This window comes from Artibeus jamaicensis, unplaced genomic scaffold, assembly GCF_021234435.1.
Source record: "Artibeus jamaicensis isolate MK-2021 breed Jamaican fruit bat unplaced genomic scaffold, CSHL_Jam_final scaffold_474, whole genome shotgun sequence".
NCBI classification, from domain to species: Eukaryota; Metazoa; Chordata; class Mammalia; order Chiroptera; family Phyllostomidae; genus Artibeus; species Artibeus jamaicensis.
Genome location: NW_026522046.1, coordinates 19,755,927 through 19,775,881, shown reverse-complemented (window position 1 = coordinate 19,775,881; position 19,955 = coordinate 19,755,927). Strand labels below are relative to the sequence as shown.

The following is a 19,955-nucleotide window of genomic DNA, read 5'->3' as shown; positions in this document are numbered from 1 at the left end:
AAATAACTTCGGGATGTAGAGAAGGTCTCTCACTTTGCAGCAAAACGTAGACAAACTTACTACCCAGGATAAGAAAAACAATGTCTCCCCCCTAGACTTAAAGGCAAACATGTATCCAGTCTGGTTTAAAGAGTCAGATCCTCTAAGCTTGGGGTTTCTTTTCTGTCACACAAGTCACAGCACGTGCAAGCATTTACCTGGGACCTGTTGCCCCTGTGGGACTTACAGGCCAGGGGACCGACATGAATGGGTTCATGATCGCATTGCTGCTGTGCTGTGAGCAATGAAGTCCTTTCTTCTCTAATACAGGAGTCTTAGGTCCTTTGTCATTTTAGGATTTTTGTCTCCAAAGTTCTCTCTTCTTATAAGGACAATAGTTGTACTGAATTAGGAGTCCACATTACTCTGGCATGACCACATTTTAAAATATATTTTATTGATTTTGCCATTACAAGTTATTCCATTTCTCCCCTTCACTCCCCTCCTCCCTGCACATCCCCTCCCACCCACATTCCCCCCTTTAGTTCATGTCCAAGTATCATAAGTTTTTTAGCTTCTACATTGCCCATACTACTCTTGCCCTCCCTCTGTCTATGTTCTACCTACTGTCTATACTACTTATTCTCTGTACCTTTTCCCCTTCTCCTCCTCCCACTCCCCAGTTGCTAACCCTCCACGTGATCTCCATTTTCGTGGTTCCGTTCCTGTTCTAGTTGTTTGCTTAGTTTGTTTTTGTTTTTGTTTTAAGTGTGGTTAACAATTGTGAGTCTGGTGTCATTTTTCTCTATGCGTTTTTATACATGTTTTTTATCCTCTTTTTCTTAGATAAGTCCCCTTAACATTTCATAAAGTAAGGCCACATCTTATCCAAGGAGACTATTTCTAAATAAGGTTATCTTTTAAGGTCACAGGGGTCAGTACTTCAAACATATCTTTTGGGTGGCCATTATACAACCCATAAATCTACCTTTTATGTAAAAAATGAAGAAACTTTAAAAATATGCATGTGTCTGCTTATTTGTACAAAATGAAAGGGTGGCAAAAAATCAAGAGGCCAAACAAGTGACAGGAAGTTGAGGGCAGAAAGACACTACCACCCCTAGGCTGATGGCAGGCTCACCCCTAACAAAGAGCCCAGGGTAAGCACACAAAGGGAGGCCCACATACCGTGTATCTAAGTATTTAAAAGGTAAAAGTCAAGTGACAAATTATAATACAAAAACATTTTATCATTCTACCTTACAAATACTTTTATAATGACAAAATGTTCAGATCTGTGTAAAGTTATTTTTTGTACCAATAAAAGTTGTCAAAATAAGAACAAATTTCTCCAAGTAAGCACCACCATGTTGGTTTTGTATTGTTGGTTATATTGGACATGGCAACCTAATATATGTGTGTATATACATACACACATCCGGATACATATGTGCATATATATGTATATATACATTTCCAAATAACTATTAAAGGCCAGCAAATTTGGAGAGGCAGGATAGCTTAATACATTTCTTTTCCCCTAGCCTATTCAACTGGGTTAACAACAGCTAGAATTTATTGACTTAAGAGCCTATACTGACATTTATGAATGGCTTAATTTACCATAATTCTTATTTATCTCACTATGAAATATATGGGTTAACATGACCAACTTAAGACTAAATTAACGAGACTGAGAATACCCAGTGTGTCATCTGTAGTTATCCTGTCTCAAAATATGGTACCCCGCCTTCAGAGATTTACGGGGCATCTACTATGTGCCCCGGTGAGATTAATAAGAGGAGAAATAGATACAGCCTGGATGCCTCCCAACCTGGAATGAAAAATATATATCAAACAACTAGAAGAAACTTTAGCACATAATAAAGTGGTGGATTGAGTGAGTGGAACAGAAAGTCTAATAGATATTCAAAGAAGAACAAAACAATGTGGGCTTCAGGATTTAGGAGATATTTGGTGAGTGTTGACAAAAAGATATGATTTTAGTTGATAAAAAGGGGTGATAAAATGTGTGTGGGAAATGAGGTAAACTCCAGAATTCAGAGCTAAAAGAGGACTAATCTACTTTACAGATGAAGCAGAGACCCACGCGAGTTCAATGATTTGGCCAGTCAGCAACCGATTGCTGTCAGACTGTGGAATTCTGACTCTGATTTGGTACAATTTAATGTTACATGCATTTGGCAGAGCTAGACTGCAAATGCAGAATATAGGGCATGATCTCTTGACCACCGGAGCAGGGCTTCTCAAATTTCAGTATGCGTGGGAGTCACCTGAGATCAGACTGCTGTAAAAATGCAATAACCATTCAACACATCGTCATGCAATGAACTAGGATTCTTCATTTCTACCAAATCCCCATTTGTTGCCCTGATGTTGGCTGAGCATCACACTTTAGGTAACAAGTACTAGAATATGTTCTGTAGAGTATCACCATTACTTTATACTACAAGGAATTGTTCCAGAGGTCTTAAAATTTAGGAGGTCAAATATTCCTTTGGAAATCTAATGAAAACTGTATACTGTCTCCACCAGAAAAAATGTATATGTGCACAAAATTGTGAATAAAATACCAGGATTTTAAGAACCTCTCTACCGTCACTCACAAAGCCCAACCATGATAGATCTGAAGAACTCAGGTGATGAACTTCCAGCTACAAGGTGATTTTGGATTTTTAAAACACTTCACTGGCTTTCTCAAGTGATTCTTAAAACTTTTCACTCTTTGTGCTCATCAGTGCTTATTTTGGGCTCCATTTTTTTTTTAGCTTCTATTTCTTTAAAGTGTATGAATTTAACTGACCTTCGATGCTGGGTTTCTCCTAAGAACGACAGAGAACAATTTCTAAGAGAGAAAGGAAAGACTGGGATGAAGCAAAGAAGACTGTGAGCAAGGGGACTAGTGATTCACTGTGAAGCATGTCATGAAACACAGAGCACTGCCCAGGGCCAAAGCGGTCTATTTCTCTGCTCCGCCGAGAATTTGCCTGGATAGTGCGATTTTTGCTTAGCTCCCATTATAATCTCCCTCAACCTATGAATTACTTTCAGGCATTATTAGGATAGTTTATTGTATCTCTCTTATGTACTAGGCATCATGCCAGGCGCTTTACTGCAATCGTCTTCGGCAGGTAGATTACTGATGAGGTAACAGGCAGTCCCGAGCCAACTCACTCGAGGGCAGGCAGCCAATTGGAGGTGGAAATGAGACTGAACCCACCTCCGTTTGGTTGTGAGCTGTTTTGCATTACTGCATCATTCTTTTCCACTAAGCCACACTGCTGCATGTATGCAGATCTGAGGTTCTTTCTATGACTGACTACATTTATGTCCCCCATGCTCTCAATCCCAGACCAAGCCCCTACTTTACCTTAAGCCTTCCCTTTCCTGATCTCTTCAATTTTCTATTGCCACTTACCATCTAGGAACAGTATTTTATGTCTTCCTTGTTCTCTCTCCATCCTTTTCTCTTATCTACTGCTTTTCCTTCTAACAAAGAAAAAAAGAATAGGGGAAGAAATAACAAAAGGAAAGAAGGGAGGGAGGGAGGGAGGAAGGGAGGAAGGAAGGAAGGAAGGAAGGAAGGAAGGAAGGAAGGAAGGAAGGAAGGAAGGAAGGAAGGAAGGACAGGACCTGAGAAGTGACCAGTTCCTACTTTTGAACCTCACTGGGGAGCATCAGTTTTAGGGTCATAAAGTTGGTATTTCTGGGACCAACTTTATGACCAGCTAAATATTTAGTTGACAGTTGACTACCTGCTACACCACTATCACTACTTTGCCAGAAATACCAACAGTGTAAAATCCAATAACAATTGTTCTCATTAGAAAACAACTTCACTGAAAATATTCCCTTTGTTTACAGAAAACTCTAAGGGTTATTACAACCTGGCTCAGTGAAGCAATACCATAAGATCTAAAGTCTATAACACAGACTATAATTATATCTTCAAATTCATAAAACTTCCATAATATCATTGTAGCATAATCAAAGTTTTTTCTACCCAGAAAATTACTCTGTCACATGTTTCCACATTATAGCCAAGTATCATCTTAAGTTTTGAGGCTATAAAGAAAGATGCAATAAAAGTACATTCTGCTCTGGTATTCAAAGTATAGCTAGCTGTAAGATTTGAATCTGCAGGTTACCAAGTGACATTTAGGGACCTGTATGCACTGTTACATATTGAAGGCTCAACAATTCACACTTTATTTTTAAAGCAAGATAGAACTTGTTTCTGATTAAAATGCCAGAACTCCTGAGAATGCCTGAGAAAAGGTGAGAGTAAAGCTATTTTCTTAATATCAAATTATCTGACAAAGTTTTTCTTAGTTCTTAAAGGTAGTAAAGGAAATGATAGGTTATGACATTTTTAAATATCAAGCTAGAGAATGGGATGAGCTGATAAAATAAATCATTTCTTTTTAGTATTCTTGGTGAGGCTGAGAATTGGTAGAGGGAAAAAAACTTTTAAATTTCTGTTAAAAAGAGAAACAGAAACATATTCCTAGATAATAGAGAACTAACATTTTGATGATGCCAGATGGGAGGGGAGTCGGGAGGACGGTGAAAAAGGTGAAGGGATTTCAGCACAAATTGATACTGATCAGTCATAGGGATGTAAAGCATAACATAGGAAATATATTCACTAATATTCTAATAACTATGTATGGTATCAGGTGGGTAGAGATTTATTGGGATGATTATTTTTTATAGAATTCTAACCACTGGGGTGTACACCTAAAACTAGTATAACTTTGTACGTCAACTGTAATGGGAAAAAAATAAAAATTACTTAAAAAAAGACAATGCACCAAAAGAAGCATTAATTATAATAGATAGATATGACACTAAAATTAAAACCATGTTTTCATGAAAAAATACCATGAGACAAAACAAAAAACAAGCCTTGCACTGGGAGAAAATATTTTTAACAGAGATAACTGACCAAAAAATCATAAACTGTAAGTAATATAGAAAGGACTACAAATCAATAAGGAAAAGAAAAACAACCCAACAGAAAAATAGGCCAGGTAATTCACAGAAGTCGAACCCTAAACAGCCAATAAACTCGTGAAAAGATGTTTTATCCTCACCAGCAATCAGGAGAATACAAGCTAAAACCATAGTTGATGAGTATAATTCCCACTCATCAGGTGGGGAAACTTTAAACATAAGTATAGCAATCCCAAGGTTGGCGAGGATGTAGCCAACCAGGATCCCTAATGCCCTGCTGGTGAGAATGTAAACTGATGCAAGAAGTTTGGAGAATAATCTGGCAACAGATGACAAAGCTGTGGCAGCCCTGGCAGTTAAAAGGTAGGTAAACCCAAACTCACAACTCGGCAGTTTCACTCCTAAGCATGTGAGCTGAAAAGGCATCACATATGTGCTCACAAAGTGTGTAAAGAATGTTCTAAAAGCACGATTAATAGAGGTAAGAGAAAGAGGGGGTCCCCCTGCATGTCCATCAACAGGAGACCAAATAAAGGGTGGAAAAGTCTACAACCTGAGATATAATGGGGGAAGCCATTTAAGTCAACACAGATTTATCTCACAGTACGGACTGATACAAACTGCAGCAGAATACGAACAGGATGATACATTTATATAAGGCTTAAAAGCATACAAAATGATACTACATAGCACTTACTGATAAAACTCGTGTGGTGAAAATAAAATAAACGCATGAAAAATAAGTTTCTGTTAGATAACATCTTGACGGAGAAAAAGACAACTTAATCATGTCTGTTATTAGGATGCTAACTTTCAACTGCCTGTTTTCCTGCCTGTTAGTCATTTTTAGAAAGGCCCTGAAGAAACTTGCTATCAGTCCTCATCCTCGTGTATGTCAAAGTGACCCTATGTAACAGCAATTAGGTAATGTGGGGAAAGTGATCTAACAATGAGAAATTATACCTAAAAATGAAGTAACTCATGCTATTAGGCGTACTTAGAGTAAGCTAGACTAAGACCATGCTATATCATTTGCCCACAGGTACATCTGCAGCAGGGTAAAAATCGGGCCATTTCTAACTAGGAATTATTGCCATTTTTCCAGGCTTTTACTTTATGGTTCATGTGACTAGGAAAACACCCTGCCTTGAACTTCCTTGGATGTTTTTTGTTTGAGGGAGTTTCTTTTCAGTTGCACTTCTTATTCTAAAGTTCCATTCTCTGAGACCACCACAGGGCTCTCTGTATTCTGAGCAGCTATTATTTGAAAGAGGAAAGATAGAAACAACTCTATCTGCTCCATTTAAAAAATTAAAATGTGCTGCCATAGCTGGCATGGCTCAGTTGGTTGGAGCGTTGTCCTGGGGCCAAAGGACTGTGGGTTGAATTCCGGTCTGGGGCCTGGGTTGCAGGTTCCATCCCGGGTCCAGGTGCATTTGGCAGGCAACCAATCCATGCTTCTGTCTCAGAACGACATTTCCCTCTCTCCCTTCTTCTCTCTCTAAAAGCAATAAAAATTGTCCTCAGGTGAAGATAAACATTTTTAAATATTTAAAAAATAAGAATGCATCTAATTCAGGACTGCTAAGTGATTTTTTAAAATGCAATTAATTTCATGACTTTTCAAAATGTTGCTCAGACCCACGTTCATGATACAAATGGACTTTACCCTTCCATGAGGCTACAGAACAAGCTACAGGAAGAGACCTCTTCCTTCAAACCTGGGCTGCCAGCTTACTGGATGCTTCAGCGGCTTTCAACACAGTAAGGGGACCGGCAGGAAAGGCGAGTGTTCCGGCTGACTCAGCGGGGCGCCGCACTTCTGTCCAGAGGACTGATTTAGACACAGTGAAGTGGAGCCACACACAAGTGGGACACTAAACCTGGCTCCTCTTCCAAACCCAGTCCCTATCCATTATAAAGTCCCCCTGAGGAAACAACCCGGCATCTGCATTCTAAATTCTGGGGCAGAGCTCTGCTAATTAGCACGGCAATTAGTGGTGGTGTTATCAGTTCTGCTTTGTACCTTCTCCCGGCCATGGTCAAACAAAAAGGTCAGAACACATTCCGATGTAATGAAAAATCAATAACTTTTATGGCTGGTGATTGGGGGCTCACTCACTCAATAAGTGCACCTCCATTCTGTGGTTTCCAACAGCATCATCTCCATGAGAAGCAATTATTTGGGACCAAAACCAGGAAAATTCTCCGAGATTTAAGACATTTATATGTCTTGCCACTCTTGCTCAAAATCTCTGTGCTTACTTTGTAAAGCATTACAGAATGCACTTATTTTCCCATTAAAATATGACATGGAACCACTCAGACAAGATGGAAATGTTTTCTCCTTCAAAGTGTTAAATTTGGTTAAGATAAGGTTAAGAAATCTGAACCTTATCTTAAAGCAGTAAGCTAATATCCATGACCGAAGCTGAGATTTTCCTTTGGAATTTCAGTTGTGCAGTTATTTTATTCTTAGCTTTAATGAAACATTATTGTCATACATGCTCATATATTTCTTTCTTTTCTCAATTTTATATTTTCTCCTCACACTGAGAAGAAAATCAGCAAGAATGTGTCTCGAGGAGTTCTAAGAAGATCAATTCATGTTGCTGGGGCAAAAGGAATGTCAAATGAAGGCAGCCCTTGGATGCTTGCTCCTGACAGGGTACGTCACGCATAGCAAGGGAGGGGCACAGTCACCACCCCACCAAGTCCCTGGCTCGTCCCATATTTGACTTGGCCTCCCTTCCTCCTCCCTGTCTGCTCATTTCACCCTCCCTCCCTTCTTCTCAGATTGAAATAACTGAGCTGCAAACAAGCAAACAAAACGTTTTTATGTAATTTATATTGCTAAACCTGAGAAAGGGTACTCATTAATTGGTTAGGACCTAAGTAGGCTCCCCTTTCAGAAGTGCTTGAGCTTCAAATCTAAAACTTGAAAGAAGAGGAAATCTTATACAGATACTTCACCTTTCTGTACTCCTTGCTTTCTCCTTTTTAAGTTCTCTTCTCTTCTCCTGAATTTCCCCAATACCCATTCATGCAGTATTAAACCACACATTATTTGTAAAAATGATTTTCTCACCCATTTTCCTTTAACCATAAATAACCCTCTATTTAATTTTTAAAAGCATTCTACAAATATACTTAGAAATATTTTATATGGTTTCTCTCTTTTCTTTTGAAATAGACTTCGATAATATTTACCCAATGTCTTAGAGCATTTGAGTTGCTATAACAAAATATACAGACTGAGTTGGGTTAAACAACAAACATGTATTTCTCACAGTTCTGGAGGCTGGGAAGATCAAGGCACTGACAGATTCAATGTTGGTCGGGGCTCATTTTCTGGTTCATAATGGCCTACTTCTTACTGCCCCCTCATGTGGAGAAAAGGTGAGAGAGCTCTCTGAGGTTGCTTTTATGAGAACACTAATCCCATTCATAAGAGCTACACCTTCATGAGCTAACTACCTCCCAAAGGCACAACTTCCTAATACCATTCATTACCTTGGTTGAGGAGTGGGGTCAAGATTCCAACATGTGAATTTAGGGAGGACACAAAAATTCGGTCCATAATAATTTGCCTCTGTACCACTCCCAAATTCATGTCCTTCTTGCATGTAAAGTACATCTCAACAGTCCCAAACGTATTCTCATTACAGCATCAACTCTACAGTCTACATTCTAGTCTCATCTAAACAGCCTCTAAATCTGATGTAACTAAGATTCAGGATATAATTTACCCTGAGGCAAATTCTTCTCCAAACTATAAGCCTGTATAACCAAACAAGTTAGTACTTTCAAAATATATGTTGGAACAGGCATTTAATAAGCACTCTTATTCTGAAAATAGAAACAGGAAAGGAGTAATGGGTCCCCGGTAAATAACCTAACAAAGAAAACTCAAACTTTAAGGCTCACAGCTCCTCTTGAGCTTGATGCTCTATCTTTCAGACACACTGCAAAAGCAGCGTCATCCCCATAAGCATGGTCCTTGATGTGGCAGTGACCCACCCATGCTGGAGCTCTCTGAGGCGGCCCCTTTCATATAATGGCTTCACGGGGTACATTCTATACCACAGGTCTCTGTAGCTGACCCACCTTCACTAAGGCACTAGGTGGGGTATCCCAGCACCCATGAACCAGAGAGGCAGCCACAGCCTTTGAAACCTCTCTGCAATAGAATCTAACTAAACTAAAGCATAATGATTAAAGAAAAAGACTGAATGAAAATGTTAAAGCCTGTATAACTTGTAGAAAAATGTCAAAAGTCTAACGTACACATAATGGAAAGCCCTGTAGGAAAAAAGGAGGGGGTTGGACAAAAAAAATGGAAAAAACATTAGAAAAACTTTCAAACTTAATAAAATTTTAGGTCTACATATCCAAAAATCTCAATGAAGCGCAAGCAGAATAACACACACACACAGAGACACACCCCCCACCCCCAAGAAAAGTAAGGCACCTCAAAATCAAATTGCTTAAAGTCAGTGAGAAAGGAAAAATAACATAAAACAGTACATTACACACACTAGACTGGACACTAAGGAGAATAAAGGCCATACTTCCCTCTCTAAGATTGTCTTAATTTTTGGTTTATGTATAATTGTGATTTGCATATGAGACATCCACATGTACTTGTGGGAGTGAGAAGGTTGACAGACAGGACCCAAATTCTGATGTGGGTACAGAAATGTGTAGGACTGGTTCACAGATTGAGCAGCATCTGAAAGCCAGATTTAAAAGAACGAGCCCAGGAGAAAAGCCAAATCAAGAACCTTGCAAATCATGCATGGAAGAGTTCATTTGATTTAAATGCAGAAAGAGGCAAAATAAGAAGCTTGAAAAAGGTAAAAAAAAGTTTCAGAAACAACAGGGGCAAGAAGTACTCTTCTTTGGGGGCAGATATGGAATATCACAGAATGAAAGATCCTTCAAAGGTAGTCAACATCAAGAAGGCAAGCTGGGAAGAGACTGATCACTGGGCCCAGCTGGGCATCTGTGATCTGCAAGCATAACGGTTCCCCACCTGGGGACGGAAGCCTTTGTAGGACATTCTAAAATGGCTCATCACACCACATTTTTAGAGCCCAAATCCTGAAGATGCCTGTTTCAAAAGGTGGCTTGTTTCTCACTTGCTTTATCATTGCCAGTTTCTCATGATCAAAAGACTTCTAACTGGCCAGTCTGAGAGCAGTTTCCTTCATTGTCCTCCAACTTATCCTGGGCAGAACTACCAAACGAACCTTCCCTAAACACTGTCTGCATTAGGAATGTCCAAATTTCCTCAAAAGCCTTCAATGTTTTACTGCTTCTTTTTCTAACAAATGTGAATTGACCTGGTTGCCACGGTCATCCAATATATGTCCTTGTTAGATCTATTTATTTTTACTTCTTCAATATTCAATCTCTTATCTGTTCAGGTTCATATCACGCTCCATCATTATTATGTTTGCTGGTCTACCTTCACTCATGCTCACCATGTTCTCCCTTTTTCCCTCCACCTGTCCATCCTTCAGGTACCACCAGTCGCCCTTGAAGCTTTTGCTCATGGCTTTTCCAGCTTAAGAATTAGCATAAGAGTCAAAGCCTTGTTTATATGATTTAATAGTTAATTTTTCATACCATAGTACAATGTTCTAATAAATTATTTTATATTAGTCTTTAATTCTTAGTTGTGTGTTAAGTTTAAGCTAATAAATAATCTTTGTTCTATAGTCTCCAATGCCTAAGACAGTTTCAAAGCACATAAATGATAAATAATTGTTGATTGATTGACACACCAAGTTCACAATTTAAATAAACTGACCAAAGTCAATCTTCTCAGTTATTCTTATAGAGATTACCTATTTAGTTATGATGACTTTTTATTCCAAAAACTATTGAGAACTCAACTATTCAGATGAGCTCTCTCTTCATTCTTCTCCCAAGTAGGTAATGAGGAGATTAATTTTTTAAATACCTCTGAGAAAATGAGGGTGGTCCAGCCACGTCAGGGAGAAGAAAATATGGGTTATCTTAGAAGGTGAGTGGGACTGTTTTTATTGCTTATTTGTATTTATTGTTTTTATTTTAAAAATAAAAATATTTAATCCAAGTTATCTAGCGAAGATCCCTAATAATTTTCACATATAAAAAACTTTTTTGTAGCCAGTTCCTAATTGCAGTGATTTAGAGGCTAAACTCCAAAGTTAAATTCCTTAGTTTATGAATGCAAATCTCTGTTGTTGATACTAAACTAAGTCCCAATGTTCTCTTGTCAGTTGACAAGAAAGCCACAGATCAGTCCAAATGATATGTCAGAAATGTGATGAGCAATGAATTCAGATTCACGGAAAGAAAAGCCTTTGTCCTTCAATTTGACAGACAAAGCTCTTTAACAGTTTACTTCACCAATAGGGTTTGGTTCTGAGAATTTTAAATGGTATTGTGACAGGGTCTACAGTGAGAATTCTTCATTCTTTCCCTGAGCATAAAAAGTATTTTAATATTACTCATGTTCATAAAAAACAATTTCAATTTTAAAACATTACGTGTTACATTCCCAACCTTTTCAAAAACAGATTTCTATTAGCCACTTCTCTGTATTTATCCATGTTAATGTTAGGTCATGGAATATGAGTAATTGGTCAAGGTAATGTAAATAATACACTAAAATGCAGGAAACCTACTACAAGTAGACTTCAAGAACTATAACTTTATTAACATAGTCTAGCTGGTCTTTGGTTTACATATAAAAGTATCATGCTTATTTGGACGCATTTTCAATAGCCCTCTAGAGTTTCTAGCACTGTGATTTTTGTTCCCATGTTATGAAATGTAACATATAATTTTGTGCCTGTTATGCATAGTAATGGCCAAAAAATATCATCTTTTGTTTTTCCCACTATTAATTGTTGTAGACCACTCTGCCTGGTTCTAGGAATTGTATCTCAACCCCTTGTGGCTAAGGCCGAGTGACAACCTTTGGAATGCAAGCAGCAGGAGACAAAGCTTGTCTCTGGTAGCAAATGCTGCCTCAGTTTCCTCTTCCTGCCTCCAAAGATTGGTCCGGAAGTTAATGATGAGTAAGACCCCTCACAGCGGGGGGGCAACCTAAATCAGACTCCATCACTTGGGAGGCCTTCATAGAAGGACTCAGGGGGCTGCAACAAAGAGGGAGCAATGGGCTCTCGCCCCCCGGCTTCGGTAAAGCCCGGGTCCCCAAGTTCTCTGGAGAAGTGCTTCCTGGTTCTAATCCTCTTAAGCCTGATTACCTATTGGGGAGAGGTGCAGCTCCTTACCTTGCTGGAGGGTGTCCTGGGGAACAATCTGGCATCACAAAGACTTATTGATAAACCTGTAAAATCTGCTCTGCTAAGAGTGCTTGCATTCATATGTTAAGGATTCAAGCAGGAAACCCTAAAACTCTGTTCCTGACAGACTCTGACTCATAGTAAGCCCCCAGATTTCTCTGAAATGTTATCTACTGTTTGATCCTTGCCACCCTGTATTCCTGTGTATTATAACCTAATAAAAGCCCCCGGAGGAAGGGGCTCAACGCCTTTTACTCCTGAGAAACTGGCCACTGCTCAAGGCCTTTTTTCTCTGGGAAACTGGCCACCTCTCCTCCCCAAGCAGATCACATCATGTCTCAGTCATGTTTACTCTCATCTGTGGTGGCTGGGGGTACTTGCAAGGAAAGTCGCCCCCACAATTAATATTATGCCAGAATTAAAAGATCATTAGAAGGTACCAAAAATATAGTATGATTTATCCTGAAGGAAAAAATGAAAGATCTATAGATTTTGATGAGGAATATTTTTATTGTGGGTCATACACTAAAGAATTACCACCCTCCTAAAACCCCAAAATGGTACAACTACCATGAAAGCCAAAAGTAAGGTCCATTTTGACTATCTCTTCTTCAAAGTATATTAGGAATAGACCTACAATATAACAGTTCATGAGACTGAGTTTCCTTCCTTTCTGTGGGCATCATGTAATGTAGTGATTCAGAATGAGAAAATTACTGTAGTTCTTAGTGTCTGGACCAAAGCAAACATAGAGAGCAGATATCTCACATGTGGGTCTTGAGCCATCAGATTCAAATTCTGTAAAATTTAGGCATATTGTGAAACTAATATACTCATTGGTGACTAGGTTTATGAAAGTCTGGCTTTCTATAGATTCTGTTTTATAACATAATCCTATCACACAGAGAAATACTGCTCAAGTACTCTAGATCAGAAGAACTCAGTCACTATACCAAAAAAGAATAAAAAGTACAAAAGATAGTTAAGAAGATCCCATTGGTTGCTGGAGGAAGGGGGGTTGGAGGTGGATGAGGGTATAAAAGAGATAAATGTTAATGGAAAAATATAACAAAAAATAAAAAAGAAGATTCCACTTTGAAGACAGTCCTACTAGTACACTTCCATGAGAACATAAAGAAAACAAAGGAGTGGGTTTTGAGGGAACTTCTTTTATTAAGTTAATTTCTTTTATTAAGCAATACTGAAGTGACTAGATGAGACTAGTTAGGATCAGAGTTGAGTCGAAGTTAAATGGATGCTGTGAAAATTATCTCCCTTCTCTCCCTTCACTTGATATGTTTTGAGTGCAAAGTTCAAAATTGTATGAGGCACACTTTAGAAGGAAATAAAATAAAGTATTCCTGCCAGTATGCAGGGGACAACAGAGAGTCCAGGACAGCACCTGAGAACCCCTTAGAAACCATCACTAGTTTCTAAACTTGAACATCTTGTGTGAAACATTTGCATCAAAGAATATAAATGTAGAAGTCAGGGACTGTTTCATTCATTGCGGTAGAAATTCGGTACCTTGCCTGACCCACTCTCCATGATGAAGTTTGTGCTTTAATGTATAACAACATTTGTGACGTCCAGAGAGCACTTCCGGCCAGTTAATGGTTACGGTGGCTTCTTCATCTTCGCATGCACTAGCTGGACGCTCAAACAGAGAAATCGTGGCCATCGTGAAAACAATTGCTTGAACCTTGAGAGAAACATTGAAAGAAAAACAAACAAGGGCAAAGAAATTGTTGCGAGAAAATTCTACATCCTTTAAGACTAATAACAATTGAGATCAAACTAATAGGAAATTCTTCAAAATTATTTACAGATGCAAGCGATCATATTAAAAGACGGCGAAACTGCAGTGTTAGTAAGGCACTTAGCAAGGGTGGCTCATTTGCTTTCATGATACACTAGTCACTAAAAACAGTAAGAATGAAAATATTTCACCATTATGAAAGGAAATGGTTCAAATTAGACTACTTAAGAGTTCACAGGCATATTCTAGTGTCATTCTGTAAGTAATAATTTCACAGAGGTCAGGGGGAATTTGATAGGAAGACAGAAATCACTGCATCCATGTCTGTATCTGTGCTGCCCTCTCTAAGGCATCTGTCTTGTGTTACATGATGCAGGAAATAATCACTTTCCAGGAGGCTGGTACCAAGAAGCCTGAAACCTTATAAATAAAACTCAGAATAATTAATTTGAAAGTTATGAGAGGTAAACATTGATAATCAATGTTTATTAATATTGTGATCTAATAGATTATAAATATCCTGTGGTGAAAAAAGTGCAAAATATTTTATATATGAAAATTGAGACTATACATAGTCAAAAACCCACAATAAAAATTGTTTTTTCATAAGCAAGAAGAGAAATTGTGACTAATCCATGTTTTCCATGTCCCTCATCTGTGGCCTTATAATCTATAATACAGTTCAATTAGAAGGTCACAATCATTGCATTTTATTCCTATATTTAGTTACTATTTGATGATTAAATTGATAGTGTAGTGTTCAATATAATGGTTCCCTTACTTACCTTTCCAGTTATGTCCCCAAAAGACAGAATTGATTCATTGGTATCAAGAGGGTCATACCAATAATCCATGCAAAGCGGTGCTCCTTTTAGGCCTTGGAGTTTATATTGACAAGGAAATCCTTCTTTGGACGGCAGATCATAGAAACCAATCTCTTTACTTGTAAAAGCCACCGCTATCTAAAGTAGCAAAGTATAAAGTCAGAAAGCATTTCTAATGGAATTAGTGAAAACAATATGCAAAGCAGACATTTTCCTTGCAGGTTCTTAAGAGCATTACAGAAGTTTAGCATGGTGCACAAATATGCTTTATTCTAACTTTGGGCACTAACCAAGAAAAAATACTTCCCACCGAAGTCATTTGAACGTACATTCTTGTCTGTATTCACTTTATACACCCACAAACTTCTGCCCGTGGAGACTGGATGACTAATCACAAAGGAACAATAAAGACCCAGAGAGCTAGTTTCACACAGACACACCAGAAACTTTTCACACCGGGTTTCACAAAGTCGGCAGAAGCTTTCACAGAAATCAGTAGACAGAAATTTGGTGAGAAGCCTTCCTAAGTCAGATAACACCCTAAAATATATTTTTAAAAGGGCAATACATTTGTTAATAAAATTGACAAAACTAACCTAAACTAACCCAAGAAATAAAAGAGAAAAGATACACATTACTAAAATCTTAAATAAAGAGTGGACATCATTATCAACTTTACAGAAGTAAACAAATCATAAGAGAATACCATGAACAATTGTATGCCAAAACTTCAATTAAATGAATAAATTCATAGAAACACAAAAATTACCTAAACTAACTCAAAAGTCATAGAAAAACTCAGCAGACATATAATAAGAGACTAAATTAGTAATCAAAAAATTTTCACAAAGAAAATCCCAGTCCTGGGTGACTTCACTAACAAATTTGACCAAACATCTAAGGATTTAACACCAGTCCTTCTAAAACTCTTCCAAAAAAAGTGAAAGAAATATTTCACAAATCATTTTATGAAAACGATACTATCCTAACACCAAACCACGCAAAGACATCACAAAAAAGGTGTATCAATATCTCTAATGAATACATATGTAAAAATCTTTGAATAAATACTAACAAAGAGAATCCAACAACACATGAAAAGATGACACTCCATTACCAAGTTTTGTGTATATATATAGTCTGTCCAGAAGGTATGCAGCCATGTAATATAAAAATAGAGATTATTGAAGAAGATACAAGATATAAGAAACATTGTACATAGAACAATGATGCCTCAGTCCCCTTCAAAATAGGCACCTTGAAACCTCACACAGTTCTCCCAATTGCCATCAGCCCCCCTGTCATATTTTCCTGAATACCATTGCTGGTCTGAAATCTCCTCCCTTTCAAAGCTAATTTTAGTTTTGGAAAAAACCAGAAGTCTCAGGGTGCCAAATCTGAGCTGTAGTAGGGCTGGGTCACCTAGGTGATTTAATGTTTTGAAAAAAAACTCTGCATGAAACATGATGCATGAGCGGGTGTGTTGTGACAAAGCTTCCAGCCACCAGTTGCTCATAGCTGCAGCCTTCTGAATCATCCAAATAGTTTCCGTGAAGGAATGTTCAAGCTTAATGCAAGATCCGTTGCCCTACTGGCTCAGTCATTTTGAACACAACAGCCACACAGTACACATGCTCACTCAAAGTCATCGACTGTGCCCAGTGACTACTACAGTGAAGTTGTCATTGTTCACACATGTGCATTTCAGTCCACTCTCTTTGGCTGCTAGCTTCTAATAATGTTGCACAAAATACTCTCATTATACTAACAATAGCTGGACTTATTCCAGGCAGACCTCGTATATCAGGAATAAATGCTTAGTTTAACATGTAGGTACAATCAATGTAATACACCACATTAATAGAATAAAGAACAAAAACTGTATGATTACCTCAATAGATACAAAAAAAGCATTTGATAAAATCCAACACATTTTTATAATAACAATACTCATGAAACCAGGAATAGAGGAGAACTTCTTCAACTTAACAAAGAGCATGTATAAAAGAAAAACAAAACCCACAGCTGATATGAAAATCTGAATACATTCTCCCTAAGACCAGGAACCAGATGAGAATGTTTGCCATTACCACTTTATTCAACACTGTACTCAAGTTTCCAGACAATAGAATTAGGCAAGAAAAATAAATAAAAGCATCCAGATGAAAAAAGAAGAATTTAAACTATCTATACTAGTAGATAGCATAATCTTATATGTAGGAAATCCTAAGGAATCAACAATTAACAACACCGGCAACAAAGATTAGAATAAAGAAGTCCAGGGAAGTTGCAGGACATAAGATCGTTTTTTTCAAATCTACTGCATTTTATATATTAGCAATAAGCAATCTGAAAATAAAATTACTAAAAGCAGTGTTGAAAAAATGAAAACACAAAAAAATACTTGGACATACTGTTTGTAAAGTATTCATTTGATAAATGTATAAAGCCAGAATATATAAATACCTGCCAAATCTTAATATTAACAAACCTTCATAACAAATGGTAACTCAATAAAAAATAAACAAAAGATTTGAACAGATATTTCACCAAAGAGTATATGCAAGTAGCAAACAGTACATAAGAATATACTCAATATTATTAGTCATTAGGGAAATGTGAATGAAACCCACAATACAATGAAATACAAACCTATTAAAATGGCTCCAATTAAGAGAACAAAAAACCTGATCACACCAAGTATTGGTGAAGTTGTGTGATATTCATACAATGGAGTACTACACACAAAGAAAAATATAAACGGCTGATACACCCCACAACATGCAAGTATCTGGAAATAATTAAGCCAAGCTAAAGAAGTCAGATAAAAGGAGGAGCACACACTATGATACTAATTATATAAAAATCTAGGAAATGCAAACTAGTCTACAGTAACAGAAGGCCTATCTGTGGTTACCTGACAGGGAGGCATGGGAGTAGTTGAAGGGAGGACTACAAAGGATACAAAGAAAGTTTTCAGATGATGAACACCTTTGTTATCTTTATTGTACTCTTGAGTCTTCCCAGGTATATAAATGTATTAAAAATCTATTAACTTGGATACTTTAACATGTGTAATTTATTTTGTGTGTTTATACTTCAATAAAGCTATTATTAAAAGAAAGTACAAGCAGCATTCTTGGAGCTTCTATGTGGAGTAAGGACAAAGGAAAGGCTAAGATGTATCGGCCCTGGAAAGCAGAAACAGCAGCATAACCATTACATAATACAGCAACACAAACATTCCATTGTAAGAACAGAATGCTGCGCACAGGCATAAAAAAATCTGGACTAGAACTCTGTTTTAAGCCATACCAGTTAAGCATTAACACCAGATCCCCGGCAAGAAGGAACAGGATAGGATGTTAGCTGGCAGTACAGAGACGGCAAACACGGAAGCACAGGTTCAGACATCAGGCCGCTTCCATGACACATCTTGCAACACTGATTACATCCTGGGTGATTGGGGCAAGTTCCGTAGCCTCTCCTTGCTCAACCTCTAACTGTGAAAGTGGAAGTAATATCCACTTTATGTTGATATTGAGGGAATTAACAGAAAAGGGCACGTCACGCAGGAAGCTAATAAAGATGATGATGGTTCTTAATGATTCCAGGAAGCAGAGATCACTATTTTCCACCTTTAAAAAAACCTTGCTCTATGCAGAAGTATCTGATTCTGGGTCTAGTGTAATAAATATGAGATGATCCTGGAACCTCTGTCATACCAGGAAGCAAAGACGTTTTCAAAGACTGGCAGGATTACATCAAAAAAGACTCATAAAGCTGACATGTATTAGTTCCACTGACAAAAAAAAAATGGTAGTTCTGGGGATGGAACAATATAGCTCAGAGGGCTGACACAATTCAAATTTGTTTAAACCCCTGAGTCTACAATGATATTGATAATAATAATGATAGTAGTACTCATGTTTTTTCTTCAGAGAATAGTAGAAAAGCAGCTCATTATTTTGAATGCTGGGAAATAAAAGTAAAGAATTAGGCATTGATTCTGCCTTTGTTACACAATGTGTACTGCATGAGAGTTAAATAATGACCAGGGGAATTCGTTTTTATTGAGGTACTGCAGTTTATAAGGAAAGAGGAAATGATGAAACTACCATGTCATCATCTGGCAACCATAACTGTTCACATCCCACGAAGAGAGAGAAGCAGGGATTTTGTGCCTCCTGACTGAGGAACACCTGTATCGAAGCTTTCAGCTTAACTGCCCATTTACGGGAAATGCAGAGAACAAGCAGGCATGTTAAAAAAAAAAACCCAGGTAAATTCAATCTGCAAATCTAGAGTGTGGAACAGCCTAAAGGACAAACATCTAGTTTCTTTAACAAAAACATTAACCAGCAACAATAAAAATGCAAGAATAAAGATGAGGTGCGGGAAGAGGTGTAGATCAATAGAGAAGTATCAACTATTTACAATGTTTTTGAACTTTATTTGGATCTTGGTTCAAACTAACTTCCAAATAATCAAATTGTGAACAATTAATAGTCATAAGATTAGAAAATATGTGATGACTTGATATTTAATGATATTAAAGAATTATTGCTGTTTATATTAAATATGATAGTGATATTATAGTTATACTAAACGGACACATTTTAAAAATACCAAAGATTTCCAGATTAAATGATTGGATGTTTTAGATTTCAAGAGAAAGGAGGTACAGATGAAACAAGACCGACTGTGAATTGGAAAGTGGGTAGGCTGTGAAAACAGGTTTTTAATACTATTATTCATGCTTTGTACGAGTTTAAGATTTTCAAGGTGAAGTTTGCCACCTATTTAATATAAAATATGAAGAATGTGGATTTTAAAGCTGCGTCTTTCTCATAAACTGATTCTTTCAGTATGTTACCTTGCCCACAGGCATAGTTACATGGACTGAGTGGGCCCTACATGTCAGAACTAAGAAACCGAGTAGTGCAGTGGTCAAAATCATAAACATGAGAGAAGCACTTCCCTGTAATTGCACTCAGCTGCGCCATGCCTGGTAGAGCCCCTTGGATCTGCATATAGTGCCATGATTTTGCTGCAAACTATATAGTTATAAAGGTCTTATTAGCTAGTAATGCAGCATGACCACATTTGGGACAA

The 19,955-nt window shown here is 37.6% G+C and overlaps 1 protein-coding gene across 1 annotated transcript in view; it reads right to left on the bottom strand.

Moving 5' to 3' along the window:
• Positions 1–19,955, bottom strand: part of WDR49 (WD repeat domain 49) — a gene marked incomplete at its 3' end in the record, with an annotated part of 124,783 nt that overhangs the window by 81,230 nt on the left and 23,598 nt on the right. Inside the window, exons 3-4 of the mRNA XM_053657731.1 lie at positions 14,802–14,978; positions 13,785–13,959 (exon numbers count right to left, since the gene is read on the bottom strand). Of these exons, the coding sequence (XP_053513706.1) occupies positions 13,785–13,959; positions 14,802–14,978 (352 nt within the window). The remainder of the gene's footprint in view (positions 1–13,784; positions 13,960–14,801; positions 14,979–19,955) is intronic.